The sequence below is a fragment of the Kryptolebias marmoratus genome, linkage group LG18, assembly GCF_001649575.2.
Source record: "Kryptolebias marmoratus isolate JLee-2015 linkage group LG18, ASM164957v2, whole genome shotgun sequence".
NCBI classification, from domain to species: domain Eukaryota; kingdom Metazoa; phylum Chordata; class Actinopteri; order Cyprinodontiformes; family Rivulidae; genus Kryptolebias; species Kryptolebias marmoratus.
Genome location: NC_051447.1, coordinates 19840342 through 19849276, shown reverse-complemented (window position 1 = coordinate 19849276; position 8935 = coordinate 19840342). Strand labels below are relative to the sequence as shown.

Genomic DNA, 8935 nt, shown 5'->3' with positions numbered 1-8935 from the left:
CTCAAACATGTTCAGAGAAGCATTCTTAGTCTATGAAAATGAGGTTTTCTTTGAGTGATTTTCTGATAAAAGGTTTTTGGGTTGTGATGAACTGATAGGCTTCCTGAGGAGCGGGTGATGTTCGTGATTTTTACACATTTGCATGTTCTGAAGGGTCTGCAGCGAGCTGGGATTTTAAAGCATCAGCGTAAACTTAAATAACTGTCCAAATGTTCCAGCGAAGCACGCAGAGCATCAGACCGATCATTCGTAAAGGTTTCCATTGTGCTTTTTACTGGATCTAAAGGGTTCCGACGTTGGCTGCAGGTCTCCAACGGTTTGCAATCAGCGTCCTGCACCGGCGTGACGAGCGTTGCCGATAAGTCCAGTAAAACACCTGGGTGTGGTGGAATTTGTTGGTGAATTTGATGTTTTTTCTTCTTCTTTTTTTTTTAGTTAAACTGATGCGAGTGGGAGACCACTCACCCACTTCGTTGAAGTTTGGTGATTTAAAGGAAACTGCACAACCACAGTTTTCACACTTACATCACTGCTGCATCTCTGCATCAAACTCTCTCTCTCTCACATGGCGTTATAAATAAATGCTTTCACGACGAGTCGAACAGTTTGAGCCGGCATCAGGGCGAGAGACACACGACTGACAGGAGGTTTTCGGACATCCAATCGGACTGTGGAAGCTCGGGACGGTGAAGCGATGAAGGCGGTGGTCTATCTGTTGCTGTGGCTGACTGCGTGTCAGGTTCGAGGCATGTACATCCCTCGGGAGATGAACAGAACCCTGCAGAACCTCCGGCAGCACTATGTGAGTACTGACTTGTTCTGTTCGTTCTACTTGTGCAGATCAGGTGTATGTGACTGGAACCAGCTCTTTGTTTCCTGAATCTCTCACCACACACACACACACACACATGCACAAATACACATATGTCAATTTGAACTTTGTGGTTGAAGGGCTGCTCTGCTTTTACTCATCCTCCGAATCGTTTAAAAACTGTTCTCACTTCATCTCACTTTATAAAATTATCTCCTATTTAGGTGCAAAAAACACCACAACAATTTTAAAAGTTGTTTTCCTCCAGCAGGAAACCAACGTCTGTGAATATTACACACGAGTGTCCTCGAATGCACCTAAACTGCAGTTTTTAACAATGACTTCATGTCTTTTTGCAGCTTTTTTCACTCATTTAACCGCCTGAGTCTGCATTTGCTCATTTGTCTGCGAGCAAAATGTCTCGTAGAGCCCTGGGCGGATTTTAAAGAAACTCCTTCAACGTGCAGCTACAGCTGACGAACCTTTGGAGTCAACCCAGCTCAAAAAGGCCGTAGCAGCTAATCAGCTTTAGCAAAAACAAAAATGACTCAAACTCAGTCAGACATAATAACAGATTTCATGACCTCTCACTATATTGTGCATTATTCTCAAGATTTGACCAAAACAGTGAGAACATTTTTTAACACAGAACGATTATTTTTGTTTTAAACTTTGGAGTGAAAACAGCAAAGCTACGAAGCTCGTCAGCAACTCTTTAAACTCAGATTACAGATTGTCCCTGAAAGCACCACTAAGGACAGAGAAACATAAAAGTGCAAATAACAAAGTATTTGTTGTCATTTCCACAAAAACAAGCCTTTAAGAGCTCATCAGCAGCATTTCTTTAAATATTTTTCCAGCTTTCCTTGAAGGGATCCTGGAAAGAAACAACCTTTTCTCGATTTGTTTCAAATTTACATCTTTTAAGTTTAGTTTTGAACTCCAAACTCGATGTGAATTGTTGTTAAAAACCTTGATTTGATTTTACCGCGAACTGAAATATTTGTGTTGGTTTATTTTGCAGAAAATTTCAGATGAGGAGCTGTTCAACGGAAAGCCCGTCTTCTCCAGAGAGCCGCTGAAAGGAAAAGTGGAGGTAAATAAGTTTCTTTTTTTGCTCCGCGCCGAAAACCAAACCTGGAACTCCAAGAAATATTTCAAACTAATGATACCGGAAGGGAAACAACGTCCAAGAATTGACCATTATCTAAAAAAATCTATATTAGACGTAGTCTTCCTTTTATAGGATATTAAAATACTCAAAAAATACTGAAAAAAGTGAGATAACGAGATTATTGGACGACATTTCCTTCCAAACAAATTCAGACAGAATAAAGTCAAGTCTGTAGGAATTTTGTCTTGAATTGTCCCAAAAACATTCAAACCTAATTTTATTTTGAATGAACAGATTGAGATGTTTAAAGTTAGGATGTTTGCATCAATAACAAGAAGTCAAAAGATGCAATTTAGTTTGAATTTTGGTGAAACTGACTCATTTCTCTACCTAAGAACTTTCTGTCATTATCTCCAGCTGTAACTTGATTTTACAGATAAAGCTTCAAGTTTTAGTTTTGGCCTTTTTTTTAAACCAAAATGACTAAATTTATCAACCTTCTGGTTATTAGCAGACACCATGCTGCTACGCTAGCATAAAAAAGTTACAGAAAATAACATTAAAACCACAATTATCTGTTATAACCTTTTCTTTTATTAATGACAAATAAACAATCAAGAGGCAGCCTTGCAATCAGTCAACATTAGAGTTATTTTTATTATTATTTTAATCAAAGCTAAGCTAGCAGTTTTTATCTCCACCTAGCCTCATGCTAAGCTAAGCTAACTGCCTAAATTTGCATCTCTGGTGTCAAATAAGCTAATTTTTCCAACAGATTCATGTAAAATTCAGGATTTAAAGTGACTTTAAGTAGACAAATGTCTTCAGTGTGATTGTGTGTGTTTATATCTGATGTTTGCGATGTTTAAGCTGCTCAGCTAGCTTGAGTCAGCAGTTAGCCGGTCTCCTCCTCAGGTTTCTGTCTGTCACGACGGCGTTGAACACTTTGAACAGGTTGATCTTTATCACTCAGGAGTTTGCCTTGAGGTTATTGTGGGTTTTTTTTGCAATGTGCAAACAGTTTTCAGACAACAAACTCTACTTTCACTCCTCTTACGGCTGGTTTCGAGAGCTGAGCGCTCAAAGGTTTGACAGGATCTGCAGCGAGGAAAAGCTGACATGCTTTCTGCTCCAGTTTCCTGTGGTTTTTAAGATACAGATCAGCTTCTGGTGTAGATCTAAACAGATATAAATAAAACAATATCAAACAAAGCAGCAAAGCTTAAATATGCTCCTAAACGATCTAACATCGTGTGTTTTTGTGTTTATTTGTTTCAGTCAGGAAATAAATATTGGATGTAGAGTACATCTACAAACAACCCAATTCAAGATGGCTGCCACAGCTAATCAATCTTTGCAAACAATTTAGCGACACTTTTACAGATACTGAAATTGGCGGGCGACATGTACGCCTTCGAGGAATGCTTCTTTCATTTTGATACAACTTAAATTTTTTAATTTGATCGTTTTTTTTGAGTTGAAGAACTAAACGTACGCACTACCTTCCATAAAAAAGTAGAACTCCTTGAAGGAATGCATGTCGCCCAAGCAGAGATGTTATATGATGTGTTAGGGAGGACTCTCAGCTACTACCACTGCAAATAATAGCTCATTTTCTGTAAAACTGACTGAGTTAGAGCCATGTTTGTGTTGATTAGCCATGGCAGCCATCTTGAATGAGGCTAACTAATTAGTTGTAGATGCACTTTCAAAGATTACTTCATTGAAATCGATCCGCTGGTTGATGACATTTTTTGCTAACAGACAGACAAACACCCACTTTTCCCTGCAGTGGGCGATATTAAAGTTAAATCAGTCATAACGGAACTAAAACCTCGTCTGATTTTGTCGTGCTGCCACTTCGCTGCACTCTGATCCACCGAGGCTCGTAGTTGGCACCGTGGGGAAAAGTCAAGATTCATTTTTAGCTCATTTATGTATTCATTCTGGTGCCACGCAGAAAGTAACGAGACCTTAAAGACCACATGATGTATGCAGCCCCCTGGGTTTTCCTTCCAAAGGGTTCTTCTGAGTCATCTGAGTAGCAGTGCCTTATAAGTAACCATTTAGGTTTAAAAAAAACAATTTGAACACATTAGGGAAGTTCAGGGTGCTGCTGTTGGGATGGTTTCTTTATGCTCCTGGTGGTGAAGATCCAAACCAGAATGGTTCTCCAACTGAGCGAATGAATGAAAATGTTCTTATCTGAATGAGTTTCAGGCTGAGCAGTGGCATTCCCCTTCAGGGCCCACTCTACACTCAGTTTAACTCTTGTGTGGGAAACCACAAAGTTTTTCCACTGTGTGAAAAGTTGTTAGCACCTCGATGCTGGTACAGGTTTCTCAGGCCACAGCCGACCAGCGTTTAAACATTTCATGAACCGGTTTGTGCTTCTGGTCCTAGAAGCTTGTAAATTAGTTAAACGTGTTCTGTCTGTCTCTGTTTCCCAGTCGAAGATGCTGTTCATGGGGGGAGTTTTGGAGACCTACGAGAAGCTGATTGAGCACATGTTGAGCGAGCTGGCCACTCCGAGCCCAACGATAACCGAGAACCAGAAACCGTCGTCTTCCGTCACGGCCAGCGACGAGGCCGCCGGAGACATCAGGTCGAAGCTGACGTACATCCTGGAGAGGGTCCGGGAGCTGAAGAGACATCATTACCAGGAACAGATGAAGGTTCTGCACGGACTGCAGAACCTCAAGCACATCAAGGTACGTGGACCGTTACTGAAGGTATTTTCAGACTGAAGACAAAGGTTCGAGCGAGAAAACTTCACGGAAGCCCTGTGGAGCGTTTCTGCAGGGCTGGAATTTAACTTCAAGTTAGACCATAAAGCAAAGCTTAGGTAGGAACTGAACTAAACCTGGAGAAGGTTGGTGAAGGACTCTAAGAGATCAGTGGAAGTCTTAAAGAAGAGCTTTGAAGGTTCCAACCTTAAAGACTTTAAATTCAGCCCTACAGTCTGTTTATATATGATTCACCAAAGATTTTCATCCATCTCTTCATTTTCTACAAACCCCCTGATCCTGAGAAGGTCTACTTGGAGCTGGTGTCCATCTCCACCAATCACTGCGTCCCAATCAGGGCCTAAGAAAGCTAAAGGTAGAGCCAGGAAAAGTCCTGTGTAGGTATTAAAATACAAGAAGTAACCCTAACCTTAACCTTAACCTGTGCAGAGAGAACAAGAGTCAGGCTGATGTAAAAATCAGAAAAGTTTGTATTTATTAAAGTCTAAAAGGTTTGGGATTGTGAAATGTTTGTGAAAAGCAAACCTCTTTAAAGAAGGTTTGTGTCCAACTTAAAGAACTGAACTGAGGTCCTAAAGCCAGATTCTGAGATCCCTAATGAAGACCCAAAGGGTCTCTGAGAATGAATCACGGGTTCCTGCTTTAAGGACTTTAAATTCAGGTTCATGCCGAGCTCAAAGACTTCCAACGGAGTTCTGAAGGACTTCTGTGTGGCTTGAAGTTTGGGAGGCCTTGAGAAAATCCTCCTACAGGTCCTACAGAGAGCTAAAACATCAGGAGTACCTTCTGTGGACCTTACTGTTTGGAAAAGCTCTTAATGATGGAAGTCTTTGGGATCTTGAAGGTCCTCACCCGTTTATTTGTGTTGTCCCCCCATCAGATGGAGAGCCGCGTGGTCCAGAGCAAAGCCTTGTCCGAGCTGAGGTGGTTCTTCGAGGAGGCGAGCACGCTGGCTGACACCGTCATGAGGAAGCGGCGGCGGCGCCAGGCAAGGGTCAAGCTTCACAACAGGGGCTGAAACATGAGCAGTGCACCTAATAAATACTCCAGTTTTGCAAAAAAAAAATCAAATATTTAAAATACTTGAAAGCAGGATCCTAAAGTCCAGGATTCAGAATCACCTGAAAATACTTGATTCTTTTATTTTTATCAATTTAAGAAACTAGATGATGTTTTACTGAGAAAATCAGCTTCATGTAAACAATCTTCAGTGGATCGGGTTCAAATATTTATATTTAATGCTAAATCATGAAATTACTGTCTGTGATTGGACAGTGGAGGACAGGTGGGCGGGGCTTGCAGAGTCCAAATATCTGATTGAAACGTCTTATTGGTCATTATTGTCTAAACTGAACAAGTCTGATGAATCTCTGAAGGTTTTTTTATGTATAAGAATATTTTTCTACCAGTGTAACTTCACCGAAGTGCCGAAGACGAGTGATGATGATGATGATGATGATGATGATGTTTACAATACAAAGTACACCAAAGTTTATTGATTAAGTGTAAACATCCGAGACCAGCGTTGAAGTACTGCTGTAGTAGAAGTACTGCATTTCTCAGGGATTTCTTTAGTTTACTGACATGTTTTAGTTTTGAAGTATTTATTTTCTATTTAAGGTTATTTAATGCTGAATCATGCTGGGTTTTCTGATTGATGTTGATTATTTATTGTGTATTTATTGATTGGTTGAATAAAACCTTGGGAACTTTCCTTGGACTCTTGTTTTGTTTAGTTCGAGGTTCGAGGTCACGTCGTCTTCATGGCTCAGCAGCTGTGGTGGAAATTTACCTCTACTAACCATGAAGGCCTGAAAGGGATGGTTGGGTTCTGTGGGGCAGCTCTGAACAGTCAGTGTCTTACATGTTGTAGATACAACCTTAGGGTTTAATTTGGAACAAATCAACGAGCGAACGGCTAGTCTGTCTGAGAACGAGTTCATCCATCATCGTCTTCGTCGTGTCCGTGGTTCGAGTCGTGGAGACGTCCTCGTCCCCACAGAGACTCTCCAGCTCCTCCTGGGAGATCCACGCTTGGTGACGATTTAAAGGTTTATAAATCTGCCGTTCGCAGGAACCGCCTCTTTTTAGTCTTGGCCCCAGTTGGACCAGCCGGTCCAACTGGGGTCCGTTGGTCGGTTCTGGGGTTCGTGCACGCTCGTAACACGGGCGCTTCCTGGAAGCTGATTGGCTCTGGATAAACACCGCGGCTCCTGCAGACTCTTTGTGCTCTGTTGAACTTTAAAACACAACTCTGTTGTTTAATTTCATTATTTCAGAACAAACACCACACAGTCTGCAAACTGTGCACAGGAGTTTTTAAAAACCAAACGCTCCAAACGCAGAATTAAACCATTTCTTCAAACTGAGGTCGTCCAAAGCTCTACGCCAGGTAAGATACTATTCGTTCGTGACCTGTCCCTGGAACCACACTTCAAATGATCCTTTTAACAATAAGACTCTAAAAAAAGGCAGAAATAAACTTTCAAGTGAGCAAATTTCCACTTTATGACCACGGTTTGATGTAACTGTGAAGGTCTCGTCTGGAAGCTGGAAGAAGCTCCTCCTCCGAGGAGGAGGAAGAGGAGGAAGAGGAGGAGGTCAGCAGGAAACAGTTTGCTCTGCAGCCGTCAGAAACCAAAACGTTTCAGGTTAATAAGACGAGCTGGAGGAGCGTTATCTGCTTTTAGATCAGATTCTTTACAGTTTTTTCCCTCCACCTCTCAGACCAGCGAGTTATTAAAAGAGTTCTGCAGAACTTCACAACAAACGGGTCGAGTCATTGCTTCTCGAGAATCAGGAGGAGGAAGGAAAACAGCAGCAGCTTCAATCCAAACTGATCAGCTACAGAGCTTCTGCAGCACCAAAAACCCACAGCTGTGATGTCACTTCCTGTGACATCACTTCTGGTAAATTTTGTTGCCTTCTCTTACAGTAAGCGCTGCCCTTACCCACAATGCACCGCGGGTCTGTTTGTGTGTGAAGCTGTGACTTCTAAGAACCTGAGCTGTGCTTCCCCGCCGCAGCGCTGAGAGCCTGGCTGTGTGGTCAAAGACAAACAAAAACACACTCTTAATTGTTTGTGAGTTTCTTTTAAAGGCTGAAGTTGGGGCGCGCGGGGCGCCTCAGGGCTCCGTCCCCGAGCCGCCTCAGATCACCTGCACAGAATATTAAAAACAATAACAACAAACTGCATTTTAAACCAAAAATAAAGCCTGCAGGGGAACCCAAAGACTCAGGGTTTGTTTCCTCTGATGCACTTAATTAACTTGAAATTAACAATAAATCTTAGCTGTGCTTCATCTGCTAATTATAGCAAACAGCGTTAGCAGCGGTTAGCTGTAGCACTTCCTGTGCAGCCTGTTGGCACTTCCTGCAGAGACAGCAGCGATGGTCCTGGTCCTGTTCAGACTAGTCGTTAGCTCATCAGTCCAGTCAGAATGAATCTGTTCCTCCAAACTCAAAGAGCCATCTGCAGCAGGTAAGATATTAACAGTTTAGAACTGTTCTAATCAGCTGAACTGTTTCTTTACGCCCGGCGTGACGTCGTTCCCAAACAGGAGCTCCAGTTTCCGAGGAATATTAAATTCTGCCGTTTTTAGCCGAGTTTGAACTTTTCAGGTCCGGATTTAGAAACTCCGCCTTTATTGTGAAAGTCTGTCGTTAAAAGCAGAATGAATGACAAGAATAAAGTCCTGGCCGAGAAACAGGGTGTGTGTGTGTGTGTGTGTGGGTGTGTGCGTGTGTGTGTGTGTGTGTGTGTGTGTGTGTGCGGGGGGGGGTGAATGAAATTTCTTGAATTTGAAGCGAACTGAAGGGAAATCGTCTCATTCAGACGATAAAAATAGGTTTCTAGAAGCTGCAGTTATGAATGACATCAACCGAGTGGATGACAGCACCAACGCTCTGAATGGACTGTTACTGTGTGTGTGTGTGTGTGTGTGTGTGTGTGTGTGTGTCGGTAGGGTCATCAGGGCGGCTGAGCTGCTGCAGGACTGAGATGGAAATCATGACAAGTCTGCAAACCAGAGTTCTACCCCCAACTGTCAGAGTGTGTGTGTCGGAATGTGTGTGTGTGTCAGTGTGTGTGTGTCAGTGTGTGTCTGAGTGTGTGTGGGGGGTTTCGGAGTGACTCAGCTCCTTGCAGACTCTGCAGACGGTGTTTGTGTGTCTCCAGGCGGCTGCAGACGCTGCAGACTCTGCAGGCGCTGCAGACACTGCAGACGGTGTTTGTGTGTCTCCAGGCGGCTGCAGACGCTGCAG

The 8935-nt window shown here is 42.7% G+C and overlaps 1 protein-coding gene across 1 annotated transcript; it reads left to right on the top strand.

The window, feature by feature from the left end:
- The first annotated feature begins 407 nt into the window (after positions 1–407).
- Positions 408–6379, top strand: LOC119617928 (interferon gamma 1-like). Its single transcript, XM_037981110.1, has 4 exons — positions 408–802; positions 1836–1907; positions 4376–4636; positions 5553–6379. Exons 1-4 carry the CDS (start codon positions 695–697, stop codon positions 5688–5690), a joined length of 579 nt encoding a protein of 192 aa, XP_037837038.1. The 5' UTR covers positions 408–694; the 3' UTR covers positions 5691–6379.
- Positions 6380–8935: the final 2556 nt, after the last annotated feature.